Consider the following 24,626-nt stretch of genomic DNA (forward strand, 5'->3'; position numbering starts at 1 on the left):
CGCCATGTTTGTTTTTGAGTTTGTTGCTGTCATAAACTTTTGACGCTGGGCTGCCCCCTGGTGGATATATTGGTTAACATCCATGCCAACGTAAAGGGCGCATGGAAGTATGTGGGCAGTGACGGTAACATCGTTTGAAACGGATGTATACATTTTCGTACATAAAGGGAGCATGAATGGGCCTTTACTCCACTCTATCTTTACATCTCAATTAGCTGTTTGCTGGTATATTAACACTCTGAATATTGTACAGAACTCCTTTAAGAGCCAAACATCTGTTTTGATGATTATGTGGAAAGATTTCATTGTGCATCAATTATTTCAAAATAATACATCACCACTATACATAATACTCCCGACTTACTATACTTTCAGGCCCTTTACCTTTAAGTCACTTCTGTATGGTGCTGTTTGTATATAAACTAATTAAACACATATTACGTTTGGAAAAGGCAGGAAGCTGATACATGAACAATGGATGGCTGCTGCCTTCAAACAGGTAAAGACCGACCTCTCAAGGTCTACTTTGACTGCCTCATGAAATTCTGGTGATCAGGAGAAAAAGTAATTACTTTTTGAAAGATTGTTTTAATGGTGTTTCTGCTTTATTGGGTAGGGCACAGTGGAAACTGATGGGACAGACATGCATGTAATGGAAAGAAATATGTTTAATTTCCATCTTCTTATTCATGCATTCGGTTGTTTTTTCAGCATAAAGTTTGAGCCTGAATGTCATCCGCACTGCTGTCATCTTAATTTCCTTTGTCTCAGTGCTATGTTGTAGTTTTCTTGTCTTATTGCAGCATGCATTTATTTGATTAATCAATACTATATTATCTGACAATCTGACAAATTATTCAACAGGATTTGCATATCTCCAGGACATTTATTCCATCTACCATCATGTGGTGTTTTCAGTACAGTTGGCTTAACTGTGCTGCGCAGTAATACCAGTGTACACAAACATTGTAAACAGTTGAGTGCTAAAACAATTACTTGATTAGAGTTAGGCTAGTTTGTCTACAAAAAAAGTCAATTATGTAAGATTTAAAGGTTTCTCTATGGCACCATCGTATGTCATTATTACCATGAAACACATAAACATCATCAAGAATTTGTAAAATGATAACACAATACAGTCAGCACAATTTAACTCTACAAAATAATTATTTAATAATCACTTCTGTCCAGGCCTAACTTCCAGTGTTTTCTTCACACAATGCAAGGGAGACAGGTAGAAGACAAGGTTTTGAGTCCTCCTGAGCATGAAATAGGTACTTACCTGAGTTTCCTAACTCCCCACAACATCCCAAGGTCAATGAAAATATAAAAATGTACCGCATGTATTTGTGTGATTGAAAAGTTCTAGCATAGCCTACAGCTGTCAAGCATATCTCCAAACCACTTAAATTGATCCCTTTACTACACAGCGTCTTGGTTGGCATATTTTGGGATTTCATAGCATGAATGCAAATGTCATTTCTGCCTCTGGAGTCCATAACTAGCCGAGAATCATCTGATGTCTGTGCACCCTTTGTAGCATGAGGACAGCTCAAATTATGGTGGCCATCTGACTCCCATCTGGGTCTGTTTGCACTAATTCCTCACACTCAGCTAGTGAGGGACCCCTATGGTGCCCCCTAATGCTGAAGACCCGGGAAGGGAATATAATACTGTCAAAATTTCATAGAGCAGGAATGCCACCCACCAGCCAGTCACCCCCTGGTATTTTCTTGAGAAACCATCCCTGGGGTGTTTTTAAATTCTTTAAGGCCTTAAAGAATCTGACAACCAATAAACACACACTCACAAATAGTGTGGACACAGCTTTAGGCAGTTTCCCTCCAATGGTTCTCAGTTTGTGGGAAAAAAATCAACACGCTTTGCCCTTAGAGCAGCAGGACTGTGTGAGGGTTCAGGCCCAAGGTTGAGGTCTAAGTTGTAGGAGATCAGGTAGCAATTTAGTGGATGAACAGAAGAGCTTACTGTGTTGACGCAGTGACAGCAAACAGTAGATGTACCCTGAAACCAGGATGCATTTTCTGTTCTCATTTCACTTCTGAATGTATTGTTCTTTGCCTGGGAATACACCAACTTTCAGCTCACAAAAATGTATCTGAAACTGAAAAAAAAAACTGTAACAAATATTTCAGTTCTACATCCCGGTTTGGCAGCCAGCACATATGGTAAATCCATGTTCCAGTGAAAATACATGATTGTTTGAATTCTCGTGGCTTTCTTGATGTGTATTTGTTATACGCCGCGCAAAGTTTGAGGATTGTATTCCAAAACATTTGGTACAGCCTTGTGTGAAGCAGACTGTGCCTAATATGTCCTGTAGTGCTGCACTCAATCTGCTGGTGTGTTATGGCCACTGAAGTGTTGTGCTTGTGCCTAAAAAGCTGATACACTGGTACGTAACCTCAGTGGGATTACAAGCAGTATACCCAAATAAGGCAAGAGCTCCCCGTTTGTCCATCTGACGTTCGCAGACATGAAGCGCAGTAACTGGAAGGGTCAGACAGCCCGCAGATCTCTGCAGATTCTCGGAACAGTGGAAAGTTGCTCAGCCACTCGTGATGTCTGCCTTTTATCTCACTCTAGTTGGGCTAATGTTTAGCGGGGGATGGGCCGTAGGAGGAGAGAGCCATTAGGAGGAAGTGGTCGGAGAAAATAAGAGGTAGTGGGAGTGACGGGGGCTATGGCTTGAAACCATTTTATAAACATAGAGAGTCGGTGCAATAACATTGAGCACTATGATGGGGGGCGGGGGGTGGTGGGGGCTGAGAGGAGGAGGTGGTTGCAAAATGTGCTATTTCATAATGGAAGATACATGTGATAGTTGAGACATGAAGTGACAATGGTTATTTAGTCTGGGCAGTAAAAAAGAAAGTGATTGATGGTCATATCTCAGCACGGAGAAGAGAAATAGTTCCTTTACACTGCAGCTTGTCATGTGAAGACACCAAAGAAGTGCAGTAGAACGAATACTTTTGCAGACCAGTGGCTGTCCGGTCATGTAAAATAAATCAAGATGGGCGAGAGTGTGACTCTGAGGCTGGAATGTCCCTCACAGGGTTCAGGGCTATGTAAAGATGTGCAAATGATTCACAGAGTCCAGTGGAGAGTTAGCGGCGGACTCAGAAACTCAGCGGGAGATCTGTGCAAGGGCTAGAGTTCTGGCCAGCATGTTCATGTGTGATCTCATCAAGGGAGAGACCACAAACAAGCTGCTGTACTTTCATTTTATGCCTTTGCGTTGGCCAGCAATGAAAGCATGGCTTGTAGCAACAAGCCCACACTGTTCTTTGCAGTCAACTCTGGCTTCGACAACATATCCACTGTGGAACCGGGATGCCTTCGAGCAACACTCTGCAGAACCCCTACTGATATCAATCCTCTATGTCCAATAGGTTTTGGAGGAATGTATTGCCTGTAAGAGGATTACAGTAATCTGATTACAAAAATGGTGAATGTATTAGATACTGTAAGTTTACAGTAATGAGATTATAGATACATTAAAAAAAAGCCTTGATCATCAAGTATCTTTGAAGGGAGAACAGCACTTAGACTGTGATACAGAAGACTGTCTTGTCACAATGTTTCATGTTTAGCAGTGTCACGTTTTACTTTTAATTAATGATTTACATACTGTAGGGGAGATGAAGGGGGTGAGGACGAGAGGCGAGGGTGTCAGAACGCATGAAATATCCTCCACCGTTCCACTGCTAATTGCGCGTGTAGGTGGTCTCTTACCTTCGCAGCGCCAATTTGCTCCTTCCGGAATTTTTCCAAGGGAGTAATCAACACATCGTCTGCATTCTGAATCTGAAATGAAAAATAAAGAAAAACACAGAGACAGACAGACAGCCGTCAGACTGGAAGATGTGATCTGACTTACTGTAACCTTCTGAATAATTCAAAATGACTATGAGACGGAAAAAATATCACAAAAACCTCTAATCTAGTAGTCATTCACTTTTATTACAATGGTCTTTCTTTACCAGTGTGCCAGAAAGTGTATGACACACAGGAAATTATAACGCAGAGAATTATCCAGTCCTAGTCAAATACAGATGCATTGAGACCAAACACGAGTGGAGGATAGAGCAATCACATTCATTAATATCTCTTAAGCCGGTGACAATGAACAATGTGTTACTGTGAGGTACCCAGAATGAGCACGGCAGAGATAAGAGATACGACTCTCAACAATGGCTCTGCTAGATAGAAGAAAATGGAGCCTTTTTATGGGAGCTGTGAAGCACCAGCATTGTCAAACCTCGGTGAAATATGACACAGCACAGCAGATGAGGGAGCTTTACAACTGCAGCCTGCAATGCATTTAAATGCTTGAGGTATGTCTCCACATATTGGTGACCTCTCCTGCATCACGACTGGAGTGAAAGGTCTCTCCTCGAGTCTCTACCTTCTCGTGCCAGACAGAAACAGATTAGGCGAGATATATTGTGCCAATTACAGTCCACGCCCAATCCTTGCGAGTGAGCGTTTCGGAAAGGTGCCATTAAGGTGCTTCTGAATTTCCCGGAGATGGGCTTTCATCCACTGAGATCAGATGACATCAGGCCGGTGGGGCTGCTCAACGGGAGGCGCTGTCACAAATGACATGGCTCTTAGGTTGATTTAAGGTGTTATTCTGTGTGGTGAGTGTATGTGATAAACTAGGGGCTGAGCTCTATAATACATCTATGATACCAGCACTAATTTAGAGGTGTCGGCTCAGATGGACTATCAGCTCCCCAGCTACAGTCCTCTGAACACACACCGTCTCGGGATAGAGTTTTTGTTTTGAACCATTAATCACGGCGCATTTTCATTGTCCCAAAATAACCCTGTCAGCTCCATCACCCAACCAGAACGAGGGACTTCAAAAGGAAGCTGCAATCTCACTGAGCCTGCAATGTTTCTGTCTCCTTTTATATGCAGTGTTGTGGGATGTTGTGAGCTTGTAGTGTAAATCTGACGCTTTGTTGTAATAATGTACTTTAATTACACCGTGATATTTGTGGTCCTTCAAATACAGACGTTTCACACTCCAAAGCATAATCATTGTTCCGGTTATGGTGGTTACACTATATTACGATTCCAGATATTTGCCGTCTAATGCTGTTCCATACTCTATAGTGAGCAGTAAACTGAGACTGACATGAATCATGAATCATTGCACCATCATTGACGGGAGCAATGTTGCATAATGATCATTTCAACATTTAGAAAAGGCTGGTGTTGCACTGTTTTAACAAGAAGCAGTGTGCATGCCATGATAATATTAATTAAAAATGATTGGTTACTTTAATTCTGATAGCTGTCATTTATCCAGCACAAATAAGCATTTGCATGCTTGTTCAATATCACCATAAACGTACTAAAGGTCCAGTGTGAAGGATTCAGAGGGATATATAGGCAGAAATGGAATATAACATAATAAGTATGTTTTCTTTAGTGTATAATCACCTTCTTGCCCCAGGAGATCACCATGTTGTGACGCCATGTTTCTACAGGAGCCCAGAATGGACAAACCAAACATTGGCTCTAGATAGGGCCATTCACGTTTTCGCATCGGTAGATAGCATCCCCTCCACTAAGAGAGTGTCAGTAAGATGCTGTTTTTTTTAAGTGGTGGGCGATATGGGCCTAAAATAACATCACAATATTTCAGGGTATTTTTGCGATAAATATATATTTTTTTTTAATTGAAGAAAATAGAATTGCAACGAAAGAAGTGATATAGTCTTGCATGTTAACCAGTTTACCTTCAAATATTCAGTAAAAACTAAAGAAAAATGATTGAATGACTACATCACCAAAGGTTTATGACAAAATCACTTGTGTGCACGCAGCGAGAGTGGAGAGGGAGAGACATTGTGTTGTTGCCGGCGGAGCTGCTCAATGAGTTGCCTCTGAGTGGTAACTCGCTAAAAGAGTCTGAGAAGTCCAGGGCTGTTTAGAAAACATTCAGGATGCCACAGTTTAGTCAACTCTACTGAAGCTGCTCCTCTTTTTGGAACCAACGCAGAGTCGTAATAATTTCGCTTTCAGCCATGCTTGTGGTTGCTGTGGGTAACATTATGACCTCAATATGTCAACAAGTTACAATATTGTGGGTATAACGATTTGAATTTTTCTTGTAATAATAAAAATTTTACCGGTATTATCATGGTTGGCATAAGGTGGCACATCCCTAGTTTTTTTTTTTTAACATGAAACTGCTTAATTCAGCATTGTAACTGGTTTGAATGACTGAGTCCATTCATTTTTGAGAGGTAGAGACCTCTGTGGATAATTCGGCTACCTGTAAAAACCTCTGCAACATCCGGATCTTAAATTATCAGCAAAAAATGGTGAGCAACACATTAGCAGGTGCTGGGCTTGTAGCCTATTTCTGACATGCTGAACAGCATCGGAGAAACACTGATTTCTTTAAAGGTGAAATGGCTTTATTCAGTGTTTTAATGGTTTAAATCACCAGGTCCATTTGTTTTGGAGAGAAAAACCTCCTGAACAATGACCACTGAAGGAATCCTAACTGGGAGAAGGTTAAAGTTCCTCACTGCTAGATGCCACTAAATCCCCCTAAATCCCTCACATTGTTCCTTTAATGGCTTCAGTGACTGTTGGTTGCATGCAGTATTTTTAGTTTTGGCAACTTTGCCAATTATAGATTAATAATCATTGGACTACTGGGGGGAAAAAAAATCAATAATGCACTAAAGAACCATCAATTACATCTGTTCAGTAGAGAGTGTTAATTAGAACTAACTGCACAGTGTGCCTTTGATGACACATCCGTCGACACTCAGAGTCACACTTCTAGATAAGGTCATCACTTTCATATGTGTACTGTCAAACACTCTAACCCCTAATCGAACCCTCAACTCTTACCCTGACACTCGATTTCACCAAAGAGGGTGTATAATGTACATTTGACGAAAGATTTTTTAAAATATCACAGAGAAATATATTTGAAATAGTCAGAGGTTAAGTTTATGCAACTTAGTGCACCAGTGCATGCACAAGCAATATCTTTACTTTTATTTACATGCAATTTCTTGCTATAAATTTGAATATATACAGACACATAACCACTCAGAGCGTGTATGACAGGCCGTCACTGGCTGGGGTTTAAGAAGCATAAGGAAGAGGGTGCTTCTGTAAGATAAACCAAGGCAATTTGGTTACAAGTGACACTCCATTAGGAGCGTTGAAGACATTTGACGGTCATCAAATCTAGCTGTTATAATCCCCCAGTCATATCAAAGTCATCATGTTATCTACTGTGTCAACAGCGAGAATTATACTACTCTGCCTGTGTGATAATGTAATTTCCTCTGTCTTATCTTCCATGCTTTCAGTCTAATTGAACCTGCAGTAATACCGTGCTTTAAATGTAGATTTCTAATGCCATACTGTATTTTTTTTCATTTTCAGTTAAATGGACAGGACAATTAAATAAAGGCTGCTGCACGATAGGCTTCTGAGACGGTGGTGAAATATTTAAAACTGAAGGGAAGTAAGTTAGTTAAATTATTTCTGAATGTTACTGGTATGTGAAACTGCCCATGTGCAACATTTGGGTGTTTTATATCCATGGTTGGGCTTAAATCTACACTTTGATCTGAAATTAGAACAAATCTATCATCAATTGTTAATTTCAAAAGACTTAACAGTGGAGTGCTGGTAGTGGCAATTAGCACACTTTATATCCTAATCAATGCAGAATATGGACAAAAGAGATAATCAGCATGTCCAGATTTGAAACGCTTAAGATCTCAGATCACTTTTGATTATTAATTTCCAATAAGCTGATTCAGATATTCATATTTGAACGAGGCCAACTTATTTAAGACTCAATGGATTACTTTCAAACAGGCATTGTGCCGAATGCCCTCGGCAACAGCCTCTCTAAACAGGATTAAATCCATATGAGCGAGCACAGTGTGATGCTTGAAAGGATGCAATAGCGCTAAGCAATTTCATTACCAGATAGGGGGAGGAATGTCAATGTGCTATATTTCCCTTGCTCCTGCTTTTACCAGTACAAATATCAAGTGGATCAAAAAGTGTTGCTCTAAGGTTAATTTGCAGAGACAGAGCAGAATGCCACCAAGGCCAGGCCAAATTGAATCGTTTAAAGTGTACCAATTGAAATTTACCTTTCATATCATTTTTTTTTGTATTTGTCCGAATGTGAATATCTACTCAAACTTGTTTAGAAGCACAACTAGTCTTCTCTGCCTTATTCATCTATCTACCCATACAAAATATGCCCTGATGGATATCACACCTTTTTTATTACAGCTTCTCCAACACATTCAGTATATTCTGTCTGACGATTCCTCTTCACAGTGAGCATACATAAGCAAAACAGAGAGAGGTCTACAGATAACCACCAAAGCTCCTGTGAGTATAGAGCTCATCAATTGGACATCATTGGATCACAAAACACTGCTAGAACACATTTTTGACAAGACCGCATCCTGCAGATGTTTACATTACACAGTGTATTGTGTTTAAGATGTATTGGAATGTCTTCCAGTGCATTCACTACATGTTGGATTCATTTCAGGGGATCTGTTTGTGTTATTCTGTTTGTGTGTGCCTATAGGTTGTAATCATTGTAGCATTTAACTGTGAATTGCTCTGTCACACTGGTTACAGTATGTAAGTCTATAACTGGGCAGTGAATAACATTTATAGGCTTTTTGCCCGTTCTGGTTTGACAATGTCCTCACAATGAAAAGCCTGCTTAATGCACCTAAAGCCCTGCTTCTTCACTGCAAATCAACTGAATCTCTTTGTATATGAATACACAGAAACACACACGCACACGCAGAAACACATACATCCACACACCGGTCCTGCTATTTTTTGCTGGTTGAGGAGGCGTCATAAAAGCCTGCTCGGTCACCATGCTGCATTCAAATGAAAAAAAGCATATATTTTTTTATTGTTGTCCAGCAATTTCACTCTCAAATACAATATCCAAGCAAACGTGGATCCAGGCAGGGAGGTGAGGTCTGGAAAATGGGGGACTGGGCTTTGACAAGTAGGTGTTTTATGCGGTCTGTGCTTGCCAGTTAAAATCTGCCAACTATGACAATTTAGGAAAAAGCCTCTGACAGAAACAGGTCAGAAAGAAGAGAAAATATTAAAGGAATACTTCACCCACAGAGTGATCATTTGTGTATCAGTTACTCACTCCGTGACACGTTGAATTCATGAGGAAAACTTTGGTTTTCTTGCATGCCTCTTGGAGAAAATTCTTGACCTGTTTGCAGTCTCTCATACAACTCGTGCAGTATGATCTAAGTCTTACTCATCTATGCTCAGCACTTTCTAACATAAAAACCTTACTAATTAAAACACCTCTGGATAAGCCATTTCACACACGGACGACTAGCACTCCTGGATGTGCGTTTGAGCTCTGCTCAATTAACACACAACCAGACGTATGTCTTTGCCCGGGTGCTCTACTTGTATGCAGAAGTTTTTTAAATATTAACGTTTTTGCGAAAATGCATATGTTTAGGAAGTACTGAGCATATGCCTCGATAAATCAGACTTGTATTATACTGCACGATTTTTGTGAGAGTTTGTAAACGAATGTTTAGATACGGTTTTTGCTGTTGTTAAATGTGATCCCTATACAAGTTTTTTTTGTATTTGTTTTTGTATTCCTCATTCAGCGTAGGCATGTGAGAAAAACAAAATTTTCTCCACAAATTTAACCTAACAGGGTGAGTAACTGATACCCAAATGATTATATTGTGGGTGAATCACCTAATTGTGATTTGCATGAACCAACACAATTATGATTTCATGTATCGATCCACCCTATGTTTTCTATGTGTAGACAACTTTGCACAGCCATGTTTAAGATACGGAATCAACCCTATCATCCACCAGGCTCCTGGCCAGTATTGATTTGTTTCAGTGTCTGCTGGTGTGTACAAGTAGACTGAATTAATGTAAATGAAGTGATGAGGAGTCCAGAGGTGACAAAACACCAATATTCAGCCTCTGTGGAGACAAATCTAGAATTCTACAAAGTTTAAGTTTGTTGTTGTTTTACAAACTATTGATTTCAGAACAGCAGAAGTAGCACAAGCACAACATGCTGAAACTTTACTTTAAAGGGGACCTACTGTGTTTTCCCTTATTTTCTGCCATATGCATATATAATATTACAATGTCAGATGTTAAACATAGCCAAAGTTTTAGAAAAGTAGTCCCTGTGAGCAAAAACCTCAGGCTTCAGACCGTTCTGAATACTTTGTTTCCAAAGGTCTTTTCTACTTTCGAGACTGACATCAGATCATGACAGATTTCTTTATCTGGTTAAGGCATGCAACTACAAGTGTTTACATTAAGTCGCCTACACGGCTACATGTAGCCACATGCTAACATCAGAGAAGCATGAAATCTTGGTTGCCAATGTTGTTGATTTCATATTTCTTCTGGAACATGAGCAGTTGTGTTTGGAAGCTTTTATTGGTGATATTTCACAATAGAAAGTGCTGCTATATTTAGTTACAGTGATTCCCCCCTGGCTATGGAGACGTCGAGATACAGATGATACAGCACCCGTCATGTAATTCTGTTCATCTGCTGAATTAATCAACGATATTGAGAGGCCATGAAGAGGTCTCCAGGGGACAAATATGTACTTATTAATCTAATAACGCATACTGAAAGTGGCCTTCGTTCTTGGAAGTGATTACATTTTCCCATTAGGTCCTCACCTCAGTTTAGCTGTCGTGTGTGAATGATCGACTGGAGCCTTTGACTCTGAAATGTAGCTGATGTGAATGTGCAATTGTGTCAATTTATTAAGTGTAAGATCCAGAAGTGAGAGTGAGTGTTGCCGAGGAATGTTAATAAGCGCTGCTGGTGGAGCTTCCGAGTGGAATAACACGGGTGTGTTTTCCAACAGTGAAAAATACTGCGTGCCGGACATCTGCACTTCTTTGCCTTGAGTTGTATTACAGCTAATGACAGCCAACAGCATCAAATAAAAATATCAGCATCATTCGCACCAATAATCACAATGACAGCAGCAGCAACCCGAAGTGCATTTGCCTAACTCATTAAAGCAGGTGTGAGCAAAGCCCCCACAACCTAATTAATGTGTTAAATGCATAATAAACATTATTGCCCTCATCATCATGACAAAATAAAACGTCCCATTTCATGCTGACGGTGTGATATGACCTTTATCAAAAGAGGGAGTGCTATAGCTGTTTCAGTCACTTCTGTCTGCAGATTGTTTTGGAGGGAGGTGTTTGTGCGTGTGTGTGTGTGTGTGTGTGTGTGTGTGTGGTGGGGGGTACCAATCTCATTGCAGAGCTAAATCTTTATCTGGTGCAGCACTGGCACCTGCAGCAAGCTGAAAAGTCATCCTCCCCTAACTTTTATGAGCTATGAAATAAAAAACAAACCTTCTGCAGACAGAGTCACAGAACAGCGTGAGAGTAGATGTGACACATTTGCCCTCCACATTTCATCGGAGAGTAAGCTGTTAAGCAAGGATATTGGAGCAGCCGCTGAAACGGAGACAGTAGCTGGTTTGTGGGTCCCATGAGGATTCTCTGTTGTTTGTTTTAAGTACAGTTTGGTTGCCTGTGATGTATTGTAATGCTTTCTGATACCAGAGTTTGGGGCTCCTGTCGAGTTGTTGTCTATGTGTGTTTATCCTTGTGTTTTAAACTGCTTTCTCCAAATGAAGGGCGGTGGTACTCAAACAGCCAATGTGTTCTTCTTGCAACACAGATTTCAGACACATTTACATAAAAATTTGAAGTTTCATCATCAGGGAACTCATATAATTCACATTGGTTGTGATTATTATTATTTTAATTAGAATTAGCAGATGTCTGATGTTGGTTCTTGTAAGCAGTAACAAGTTCCAATCCTGCGGATTTTAAGTTTGGGTAACTGGGGGACCCTGATTACATTTAGATCATGGGCAGATGATGAGACAATAGGCCCCTGGGCACATAAGTGTAAAAGGCCCCACCACCTCTCCTACATAGGCACAAGACACACAGACTTAGTGGTGACTTTGCCATTTGTTTGGTGTAGTCATTTTGTGTCTTTTTTTGGTTATTTTGCCACTTTCTGTAGTTACTTTGTGTCTCTTCATAGTTGTTTTGTGTTGTTTTATTTTTTCCTGTTTATACGGTAATTTTGTGTCTTTTTGGTAGTTTTGTGTGTCTTTGCAGTTCCTTTGCATCTCTTAAGCCCCATCTCCACTAAACACTTTTGGTATTGTACCTTTGGAACCAAAAGTAACCCTTCAGACAGGGTACCTAGACCCTAGGTCTGCTTAGCGTTTGCACCTCAAACAGTACTCTAAAATGTGGGCGGGGTTGTCCTCACTCACTGCTCCGTCCAGCACTCACTATATTTCCTCATTACTGGTGACAAAGATGGAAGTCTACACCTCGTTTATTGTCCACAAAATGGGGTTGTACGCCGACATTTTCGGAACATAATAAAACAGGCTGCAGTGAGAGTCTCTCTCCATGGGATATTTAAAAATAGCGGGTTTGTGCTTTTAGTCCTTCTCAGGTAAACGCAGGGTTTAGTGCTGCCCATGGGAATGAGCCACAACTCAGCCCTGAGCAAAGTGACCGTCTGCTACTGACCAATCAACAGACTGCAATGTTCACAGCTCCACCTTTTAGTACCAGATCTGTGTGCTAGGTACCCCAACAGAGGATTGACCAAAATTGGTAAGGGTACGGAACGGTTCCATCCCCAACTTTTCATGGTGGAAACAAAGAAAAAGCATACCGAACTGACCTGTATCGTACTGCTCGGTGGAAAAAGGGGCTGTTGTTGTCTTTTTGAGTCTCTTCCTGGTCGGTATGTGTTAATTTTAATGGCATCTTGCAGGTGAAAGCCAGGGGGGCCCCTGACACTCAAGCAGCTGGGCTTGTGTTCGGTAGGGCGGTTCAGTGTTCCATTCATGTTTTAGATCCCAAAACCACATTTACATAGCATTTGTAAAACCTTTAAAAAAAAAAAAAAAAATCACTTTGTAATACTGTGCACATGTATTTTATAGATTAACCAAAACAAAACACACAGTACACATTTTTCTTTTCTAACAGGCTACATTCAGAATGTAGGTAAACCAGATTTGTGACATATTGTCCACACTGTTATTTGCAAGTAATCAGATTTATGTATCCCGACATCACCAACCTATTTGCATGGGTTGATGTAACGATGTAGGCATCAGTAACTATGCAGTAAGGCTGGTGATATGGCTCCCCAATGTGGAGTCATGACAAATGGGGGTGCATCATTTCATTTTCCAATCAACTTATTTAGTCTGTCCAAGGACTTTTGTTCCTCATGTTGTCCTCTTTAGTGTTGTACTAGTAACAGCATGGATCTGCTCAGCACTTTTGTCACTATGGATTTGGTGCTGCCATTGTGTGTTGTGTTAACAGACACTTTGATATCTGATTTACACGGCCAGAGCATCCAGACTGAGACACATTTTTATAAAATTGGAACTGCATTTCAAACCACCTCCAAATGGGGTTTGAAGGTGGTTTGCAGATTTGCAAAAATCACATTTCAGGCTGTTTTTTGCTGTCCAGGCTTCCAAAAATCAATCTGGATACAAACTGGAAATGCAAAAAAGAAATAAATAAATAAAAAAAAAAAGATCTGGGTCAGCAGTCTAAACAAGGCCTTAGTGAAATCTTTGTTATTCTGAACAGATGAAGCCTGAACACATCACATTAAATATTAATCCAGCAGGGGGAAATGGCAGCAACTTAAAAATAGTACTGTTATTTACTCATGATACCTGCGTGTCAAAACAGGCAGCTAAACTGTCAGTCAGGTGTGTGAGTGGGCCAGATTATGTGGAGTGAGCCACTGCAAAAGTACAGCTGTCCCCCCACACTGCAGTCCCAGCACACTGAAACTAAACATTTACAACACCAACCCAACTGTCGTCATAAAAAATTCAATTGGATCCTAAAAAATGTAGCTAGCTGTCAGTGAGTTGGTAAAGCTGGCAGGCGGGGTTTACTGAGAACCCTGAGTGAGTGGGATAATTTGTCTGCTGATGTAACATAGATATTTAAGTACCATATTTCATGTATTAATTAATGTATGCCCGGCGAACCTTCAGGTTGATATATCGGAACATAAAAAATCTTGCCTCTGTGGGATCCGGTCTCTCCTTAGCACAGACGAGCGGCAGGAAATACATTATGTCAGCATACAGCTCTTCTAGTGACTGTCTAAATGCCTTCCTTGCTCTCCACACGTTCCTAGAAACAGCTGTCTCCAGACTGACTGTTCACATCACAAGAGAAAGTGCTTTCCATCAGAGAAATGTGTGACCTTGCCATATTAAAGTGACACACGACAAGTGGAAAGCAAAAAAGACACTGAAAACAGTAAGACTAAAAGGAATCACTGCAGTGCAGCATGAATGAGCTCTGAAACAGGGACGTTCATCAGTTTCGTTCTGATGGTTTGTGTCAGCCAATATCTGATCTGAAGACACACCTGAATATAACTTTTCTTCTTGAACCAACTCGGGCAGGGAGAGGCAGCCTGTGGCCCCAGAGCTGCATGCGACTCTAAAGCCTCTCTCCAGTTGCTCCATGTGGCTTTGACACAAACTTACATGGAAATGAATAATGTTTGTTTTTTAACCTTTCAATGTATCATTGTTGTGGGCCTAAAGTAATTCTTACATTCTCCAGTTATGAAAATGTATAGTCTAAACACCCAATTTAAAATGTTTAAACATCTCGTCAAGTAAAATGTGTGTCACACATCTACGGCCTGGCATCTTTTCCTCAAAATTTTGCCACACCTAAATAGTGGTGCATCGCACTGCAGCTGGTTAACAGATGACCATACAGAGTTATTACTACTTTACCTCTTCCACCTCTGCGTTCGCTAAAGATCATGTGTGGACAGCCCCTAATTAAACTTGATTTCTCACCTGCAGAGCCACTCTCCAGAGTTATGACTCACCAGCCAATGTCTTTTTGGCCATTGTCTTTATAATAACAGGACTGTGTGTCACTTAGCTCGGGATATTTCCTGACCTCAACATCAAGTCTCTCGTCATCCAGCCTTTGTCATGCATGAGACAGCAACAACAACAGACTTCTCTTTATGCATCTGTGGTGAGGAGAGGAGTCGAGCTGCCACAGGAGCAGAGAAGAGGAGCTGCTACGGGAGCTGGTATGGACAAGCACAGAGTGAGTGGGGGAAACTTGCATTTAATTCTGGGGCAAGGCTAGAAATAGGACAGTGGTTTAAAGTGCCAGTTGTGCCAACGTGCTTCTAGCTGCCAGTGTGGGGTTATACATTGAAAATAACTGTTGTATTTTTTGATGCAAGGTGTTCACTGCTGGTGTGTTTTGGCCATTATGTCTCCCTATCCAGGCGAGCTATAGATTTCAAATCCAAAAAAGGTAATATCTGGGACGAAAATAGCAAACTTAACAGCGGTTTCACCACCAACGCTACAAAGTTAAAAGTCCCAAATAATCACATAGAGCTCACTGTAGAATAGCCATCCTGTGGTCAAACATTTTAATGACTGTTCTTTTACTAGGGTTTGCCAGGAAATCTGTAGGATAGAATGTTTTTTGATCTTTGTCTGAGTTGCTTATTATTTTTTGTCCAACTCGTTATTAAGTGAAAAGTCAGAATTACACATAACTTAGGTTGAGACACACTGAGAATAAATGGATGAAACCATTTTATCTACCCTTCACTAAGGTGCTATCAAACCCAAAGCCTAAATACAACGTCTTGAATCTCATTCCATGCAAAGAAAACACATGTTTTTGCAAAACAACATAAAGGCTACATGTATTTATTGATTTATTTATGTATTGTAAGACTTGATTTCAGTTTTCCAGCTGGCCACCTACATTGTTAGATGTTGATATTTGGCTGAATTTATGTAGGGTGACCAAAATCCAAAGTAAAGACATCTAATGCCAACCTCAATTTGATGTAGAATACTGACAAATGATGACGCTGATATTTGTTGATTTTAAGTTTTACTGTGAAGTAACCAAATTCCAATGTCTTTCAAACAACTCATGCTAATGACATTTAATCATAAGGTATAGAGAACAAAGCCCAACGTCTGCCAAATGTCATGCTAAATGTCAATATTAATGTCTACACAATGTGAAATTCTTATGTTGATAGACATAAAAAATTTTGTCAACCTGATCTTCATTCCAGCCAAAATTTACCATCTGTCCAGAGAAGGAGTTCAATGTCTGTCTGACATTTCATATTGATGTCCAGAGCCAGCTGGGTTATGTCTTTCATCCCAGGATATCTTGAAAAACAAATACTTAAAACATAGTTTATATTCTGAACCTACTCTGTATGGGTTGAGGAAAAAGCAGATTCTGGTTAAGTTTAATATTTGGACTTTTAGTATATCTATGCTTGAAGTGAATAATGATAAACACAGATATCTTGGCTCATGCTAGCTAAGGTTCATTTTGGCTGTCTGGTACAGCACAAAGGTTTGATACTGTCCTTTCCAGATACTTTTCAGACTTTCATTAAACAAGCGACAGTGGATGCTGCTAAGAACAATGACTGCCTTTATTTCACACTGTTGTTTCAGGGTCAACAGAACATTCCTCAGTTCACAGGCCGGCACACAAGTTACCCACAGAGAGGAGTTACCGCACTGTTAAATCCTGAGAAAACAGCAGCAGCATAATATCCACCCTAGACAGAGACACACACCATACCATTTGGTTTCACTTCTGTGGCATAGACAAATTATGTATAATTGAACGTGTTTAAAGGCTGTCAAAGAAAATGTAAACCAAAAGGAAAACTCTCAACATGGGAAATAAATGCAACGCAGTGCAGCAAATCAGCACTTAAGGGACTGTGAGGGTTTTTGTTGTTTATCTCATACAAGAGCAGGAAAAGGGGGAACGGAATTACAAGATGTATCTCACACATATTGCTGGGAGACAAATGAGGATGCTGCTGCTTGTTGGTTATTGTCTAAGATTTGAGAGATAGCTCGAAAGAACAGAGTTTGTCATTATTTCCCACCTTTTCTTTTTCTAATTTAGACCTTAAATGATGAAGACCCCAAACAGTAACTTCATGCCATTCTATTTATCAGATTCATTACTTAGCTGAGAGTGCGCTGAGCACAAAATATGTCATTACTTTTTTCCTCTCTTTGTCATGACCAAGGTCCTTGAGCAATTTAGAAAGTGTTGTTTATCTCTAGCAGTCATTTTTGAACGTGCAGTAAGGACTAGCTGAGGCTTTCTTCATGTGAAAATACTCTAAACACACCCTAGCTAAAACCATGGTAACACTCTTTCACTGAAACACAGATTACAAGGTCAGCAGAGGGCATAATAAAAGGCACAGGCCAGGTCTCATCATTTAAAAAATAACTATCACATGGGACTTTCTTTAAGGATTAGACAATTCATATTTATTTACTTTTTTATCGAATATAAATGTAGCTTTACTGTTACTGACACCTTGTAGCTCAAAGCAGCCAATCCCTTAAATATGCGCAACTTTAAGCCTTGACAAAATGTAAATGGGGGTGTTATATTAAAAAAAAATCCCCTGTACAGTCGTCATGAGAGGGGAAATTAGCCATAGAGACCAAAACGGCTTTTGTACCAGGCTGTAAACATGTTTATTTCTGATGTAACACTGGGCAGTTTAACATGCAGGTCTATGGGGATTGACTGGCTTCTGGTGTCAGCCTCAAGTGGCCATTTAAGGAACTGCAGTTTTTGGCACTGTTGTGTTGGTTCTATTTTCAGCACTGGAGGCTGCTGCTTGGATAAGTGCGAATTCGCAACAGCTGCATCTGCATACTCACATGCATCCATGCATTGCCTCTTTTTGCCAATTGGCATGAACAGTTAATCAGCTGTTCTTTGGTACATGGTCAGTATTTCCACAAAATCTAGGCCCCTTACATTGTCACACCCCCTTTTAACTTATTGGTATACACAAAATCACACATCTTCACACACACACTTAACCTCCATTCCAAATTTTAGTCTCCTAGGGCAAAAACTGTGGCGGCCAAAGAGTGGGTAGATTTCTGTGGACCGATCGACAGACCAACCAACTGAGCTATAGAGCTGCTGGTCACGGCTATAAAGCTTCACCTGATTTGTTTCCCTTTCAATGAAAAAAACAAAACAAAAAGCAACCACAACAGGAAAGCACTATCTGTTTTCCACCGCAGCCATAAAAGGCTCCCTCCCACGGGGATATGATCATCACTCCAAAAGCCACAACATCAGGGCACTGCCCTTCCACTGCCATCCGCGCTCAGCAGTGCTGAACCTTTTCAAACCATGCAGAACTTGAACCACTTTCACTCTTTTTATGCTGCTGAAAGGGTTATCAGCAGGGGAATTATGGCAGAAATCTTATTCAAAGAAAGATTTTTGGTAAGTGTTCCTGTGAAATAACACACTTGGGCAGTTGGTAAGCCAATCACAAAGTGCACAAGCAAAAAGATTTCAGGCCTGGCCACCCGCCAAGCCAACAGACAATAAAAACGCTTCATGCTTGACAAGGCCGACAGAAATTGGGCTACTGTGAAAAGTCTTTTCCATGCAGTTGAGGCACCTTCAATATACAGCATGATAGTTAACATTTCCCAAAGTACAGGAGGCTCGATTTGAGACGTACAGGTTTCCTCTCAATCTGCTTTCAAAACGTCTGGGTCTCAGTGACTCTTATCAGTCTGTGTCCTTCTATTTTTAGATCGGAGATTTAGTCCAGATGTGAAATGGGAGTAACAGGGATGGGAGGAACCTGGGTCTTATTTCAGGATCTGCTAGTGAAAATTTATACCCACTCTGTGTGAGTGATAAGTTTCTTTACACCAGTGTGTGGCTACCACCGCCACATCTGTCAGCAGTAATCTATTAGCAGTTACAGACCTAATAGAAACACCATCTGGGAGCTGATGCAGTTTCAGCATCACAGAAAGTCTCAACTAGCATGATTGACAATATTTAATATATAATATAAGGTTTTGTGGGTCGTATTCTTCCCTTGTTGAGATAGATTTCATACATTTGGTGAACATGTGTTGATTTGAGATGCGCTAATTGAGTTCTGCGGACCAAATGCTTTCAAATTACATAAAGACCAGAGTGAAAGCTTCTGGTCATCTGCACTTGCCTGCCTTTCTCACCCAACCAGATGCACACACTATGACAGCGCTGATCTGGAAAACATTTAAGGAATTTCCTCTTTGTGCTCCCTCATGTGACAGTGAACAGTTCATCATGAAATCAAATGTGTTCAGAGCAAAGCGCTCTGACAAATAAACTTTTCGTCTTTCATAACCTGACACTATATATTTGAGCCGATGACAGACAGCTGAGTGTGCGTGTCTGGCACCTCTCTTCCTGACAATCACACTTACCTCATCTCAACACTGTAGTTTGTACGCTGTCACCACTGATTTTGTATCTTAGTAGCTTAATGTGAGATACACAACCCGCTGTTTGGAGATGCCATAATATGTTACACTGATACAGCTGTCACGAGCCAGCATACAAAGCAGGTAAAACTCTGAACTTCACTGCGGAGCTACGATTCGCTTTCAAAATAAATGTCAGACGGTAAAGAAACAACATAAGTGTTGCCACAAATGTTCCTTTTAAACTTCTTTTGTTGTGACTTTGCTGAGCTCCACTACGTTTTTATCAAACCTAATGAACAGTGTGTGGACATGACTCACTGTTAGTGAGACACATGAACGCAAGTCATGAAAGGCAAAGCACTGACTGCTCTGTATTCTTCTAGTCCTCATGGGGTCTAAACAATTAGTTTGTTGCTACCAACATGTCTTTCATTGTAAAACAGTGAATTATTTAACAGCTGTAGAACACTATATGAGTTAGATATTTGGTAGCATCAAATGGGTGATTATCCTGTGCGCTTTAAAAGAAGCTGTTTTTTGTTGGTTGGAGCAGCAGTGATTTAATGATAGGGGAGCTGAATATGTCCTTTATGCGGTCTACTGTATTTCCTTTGCATTTATTCTACAAAAAGGCAAGATTAACAGACAAATCTGACATTATTTACTTGATAGGCTCATCTATAAACTCTGTTGGTCACACCAACTGAGGCCATTTCAGCTTGGGACTTTATGATGGATTCATTTAATCTTTTCCACAGAGAAAAAGAACTATTTAGAAGACTTGACACCACTGGATCTCATTCGATAAATGTGATTTATACAAGCTGTTTATCATAGTCGTTGGATGTCTGGAAATTATAGGGTGTGTAGACTGTAGGAAGGTTGCTGCTGAGTGTTTGCAAAGCTCAGTGGATATATTTGTAATTGAGCAGCATAGAGCACAACTCAATAGCAACACTACTTTTAGAATATGAATTAAGTTAATGCCCTGGGTCCTTCAGTGTTAGCAAAATGTGGATTCAATCTGAAGGATTGTGAAGAGCTGAAATATCCAATATATTACAACTGAATTACTGTATAACTTGGTGTTCAATAAATTTCCAATAAGCTTTTAAAGTATTTCAAAACTGCTAATTGTAGGGGTGGGAATCTCCAGGCACCTCACCATTCGATGCCCCATGATTTTCGATGCATCAAATTTTGTCCATGATTTGTTTTTCTCAGTGTGACTACTTTTAAAACATAGCATATTTGTCATGATTCATAATTAAAATGAACAGATTAATTTACTGGCATACAGTTCGGCTTTTCCTTTCAACTTCATAAACACCAAAATGCTTCCATATGTTCGCTTTTACGCACAGATTGCTGGTTGGATTGATTGTTCATGCTTAGCCATCCATGGCTGCCGAATTTAGAATGTGAACACCATTACTTGTTTAAGTAATTACATTGACAGGCCAGTTTTATAAAACTGTTGTAGGTGATCATATTGTGGAGAATTGAGTTTTGAATTTCTGAGACATAATCTTTCATGTGAGAATTCCCGGCTTATTCCCATTTAAGTTACTGTCATACAGGCTGAGAAATTCCAAAACAATAATAGCAGGGAAACAAACACTATGATTGAAACAGGACCATATAACAAAAGTTTTTAGTTAGCTACCTTAGCTAAATAAGCTGTAGTGCAGTGGACCACATGCTTGTTCTAGAAGACTGTCTCTTCTTTGCTATTCACTAGTGAATCTGTGAAATGATAACTGGTTGTCCTATTTACGAAGTCTGTCTAAGAAGATAAGGCCTCTGGGGGTGAGCGCAAATATTTCAGGCTGATCTGATGAAGCCAGCAAATATTAGGGGTGGAATCACCAGAGGATCCATGATACAATATTATTACAAACTAAAGTCACGATACAATATTACTGCGATTTTAAATATATTGCGATTTGTTACGTTTCTTTCAACTGTAAATTATGTCCCCAGAGGTAAACTGTCAACCTCTGCTTTATCTTAAAAAAATAAAGTTTTCCGTCCCTTTATCTCACTTCAGCCCTTTTTTTTTGCAGCAAATTGTATCTGCTGGACTGAAAAAGCTTTATATAACAAAAAAAAAAACAATACTTGGGACTGTGTGACAATACGATATTGCCACACAAAAATATTGCGATACTATGCTGTATTGATAAATTAATTAAATTTTAATAAAATAAAATAAATAAAATTAAATTAAATAAAGTTAAATTAAATATGAAACTTACTCTTCATCAGAAGTTAGCCGATAAGTTCTGAGATTACATTTCAGTCAATGTGTTCCGCCTCTCCACCCAGAACTTTTACCTGCTGTTCATTCGTGATTGGTCAACACTCCTTGGACTACAAACTGACTACAAGCAGAAACCAGACCACTTCCGATACCAAATCTTGTCCTGTGGGGTACATATTCTGCACACATACGCACAATCTGATATCCACTTTGATGGAAGTTTGAATTACTATGGTGGTGATGAAGACAAGTGATGAGGACAAGTGATGCAGTTTTCAGTGCTGAGTCTGTTAATGTGGCCTAGACTACATAAAAGAGCATGTTTAATTATTTATAATGGAGCTCAATGTATGCCAAGGTGGTACTGTTGAGAAAGCTGTGAATGAAATTGAGACATAGAAATCTGCTTGATGTAAGTCATGGTCCTGGCAACCTGCCTAATAATCACTGAACTTGGTATGCACGGCCCGTTTCTATAAAAATCAGCTTGAAAATGAGCACAGTGCTGCGGTAGCTCAAAAAGCAGTGTCAATCACAGTTTTACACCCACACGTGAGGTGAGTCATTAGCAGTTTACACTTTATATATATGGGAGCAGCAAAGAAAAATAAAAGATTGCTTTAACGTCAAAGTTAGCACCACCTCAGTTTAATCTTCTTGGAAAACTATATCAAAAAGTCACTTTTCAATGCTACATTGATACATGTGACATTAGTTACATTGCTGACGCTTGTATCCCAAGGGATTTGAATAAAAGTTGAGATAAGCTTTACTTCTTGCATTGCCAACATTATAATCAACCAAAGCTCAAAGTGCAGGGATCAGAGCCGTGTTTCTCGCGTACTCCTGTGATCTGATGAGACAGAAGACTGCTAGGTGAAGGAAAAGGAGATGATGCAAGGAGGATGCCTTTCAAGTAAGCAGAGAGGGGTACAGTATATGAAGGAGCGTGCGTGTGTGCTATGAATAAGTTTTTACTTATTAAATCTATCACAGCTGAATGAAGTACTGCACCCCATAGTCTCTATGACTAGTCATAGCTGCTTTGATTTATTAGGTTTATTTTCATCACATTGCCATTGTGTATTTTGTTTGGGTTCTTCCAGTTTTCCTCCTACTCAACTGTGGTGTCATTTCATTTCTGTTACCAGACCATCCATGTCTCTGCTTGTCGTCTTGATTAGTTATTGTTTCTTTGCACCCTTTAAAATTAGAAACTAAAAAAAAAAAAAATCGCAACCCCCAACATTCATTTATATTAGTCAACTTTTTTTGTTTCTATAATTTGTGCGTTCAAATGCCACAAACACATCAAGCTGTAAAGCAGTGTTCCCTCTCTGTGCAAGCTGGATTCTGGTAGATATGTACTGTTTGCATTCACCTTTGTAACATGCACTCATAAAAAAGGTGGTTTTAAAGGGACAGTTCACCCCCAAATCAAAAATACATATTTTTCCTTTTACCTGTAGTGCTATTTATCTGTCTAGATTGTTTTAGTGTGAGTTGCCAAATGTTGGAGATATCAGCTATAGAGATGTCTGCCATCTCTTGGATGTAATGGAACTAGATGGCACTCAATCATGACCCAGTTACTCAAAATAACTCACAGACCCTAATGTGAGCAGTTTCATGCAGGACCTATTTTCTTTCAACCAAACTATACCTGCCAATCTTACCACTGCACAGAAGGAAGCATGCATCGACTCATGGAACGAGAGGTTTGTTCTCATGGTAGCATGAGATGTATACATTAATGGCGTCATACTTGGCTGAGCTGTAACGTTAGCTAGCTCAGTGATGCTAGGTGAGCTATCAGTAGATGCACACTGTTTGGACGGGTGTAGTTTGGTGGACAGAAAATAGTTCCACCATATAACTGCTCACAGCAAGGTCCGTGGATTATCTCATGTGACTAGGTCATGATTTCTGGAAAGAGACATTGTTGTTGATTTTTAGAGTGTATTTTTTTGCCACCACAAGCCGAGTGCCATCTAGTCCCATTATATCCAAGAGACGGCAGACATCTCTACAGACGATATCTCCAACACTCGGCAACTCACACTAAAACAAAACAGATTAATGAAGTAGTCCATACCCATTGAGTGCACAGTTGCCCACGTATAGTTTCACATGGTGTGTGTTTGGGATACAGGTCATAGGAAATTGCAGATTAAATAGTCAACTGAACCCATTAAGAAGAGCAATGTAATCAGACAGAGTTTTTAAAAAACGTGGGACAGACAGAATGACTGACTGACAGAATGACACACTGACAGTTTCCGTGATTATGTACAGCATACCATACCATGACTTAGTCATACCAAAAATTAGAAAAAAAACCAAAAACGTTCGGCCACAGGGGGAGCCACAGCGATCGGTCGCATTTTAGCCATTTTTAAGCATTTTTCTGTTGTTATAGCGCCACCCAGTTGCCAATTAGAGTTAAATTTCTCCAGTCACCTTGAGGCGTCCTGTTCTACATATCTACCAAGTTTAGTAAATCGATATGGCGGTTAGGCCTAGATAAGAAATTAGCTCTCTAGTGCCCCCATTTTGTTTGATGGGGTCAATTATGGAGAGGTCCCCTCAGATTATGTGTGGTCATATGCCTACAAAGTTGCGTGGTGATCGGTGAAACCCTTGAGATGTATACACCTTTATGTGATGAGCCACGCCCTCCGCAATATTCATTGCCTTATAGAAGCTCAGTTTTAGTAAGTTTTCCAACTTTTGCCAAGAGGGAACTTTAGATATTGGTCCCTAGATTATGTTCACCGAGTTTCATGCAGATCGGTCACAGACACAAAAAAAATTTCCGAAAGGACAATAAACAATATCTATCTATCTATCTATCTATCTATCTATCTATCTATCTATCTT

At 40.0% G+C, this 24,626-nt stretch overlaps 1 protein-coding gene across 2 annotated transcripts in view; it reads right to left on the reverse strand.

Moving 5' to 3' along the window:
* The window catches only part of LOC126402670 (rho GTPase-activating protein 42), an 84,942-nt gene that overhangs the window by 28,958 nt on the left and 31,358 nt on the right, over positions 1 to 24,626 (reverse strand). For both annotated transcript variants that reach the window (XM_050064844.1, XM_050064836.1), the window contains exon 4: positions 3,757 to 3,828. In XM_050064844.1, the coding sequence (XP_049920801.1) occupies positions 3,757 to 3,828 (72 nt within the window). The remainder of the gene's footprint in view (positions 1 to 3,756; positions 3,829 to 24,626) is intronic.

This window comes from Epinephelus moara, chromosome 2 (genome assembly GCF_006386435.1).
Source record: "Epinephelus moara isolate mb chromosome 2, YSFRI_EMoa_1.0, whole genome shotgun sequence".
In the NCBI taxonomy this organism is placed as follows: Eukaryota; Metazoa; Chordata; class Actinopteri; order Perciformes; family Serranidae; genus Epinephelus; species Epinephelus moara.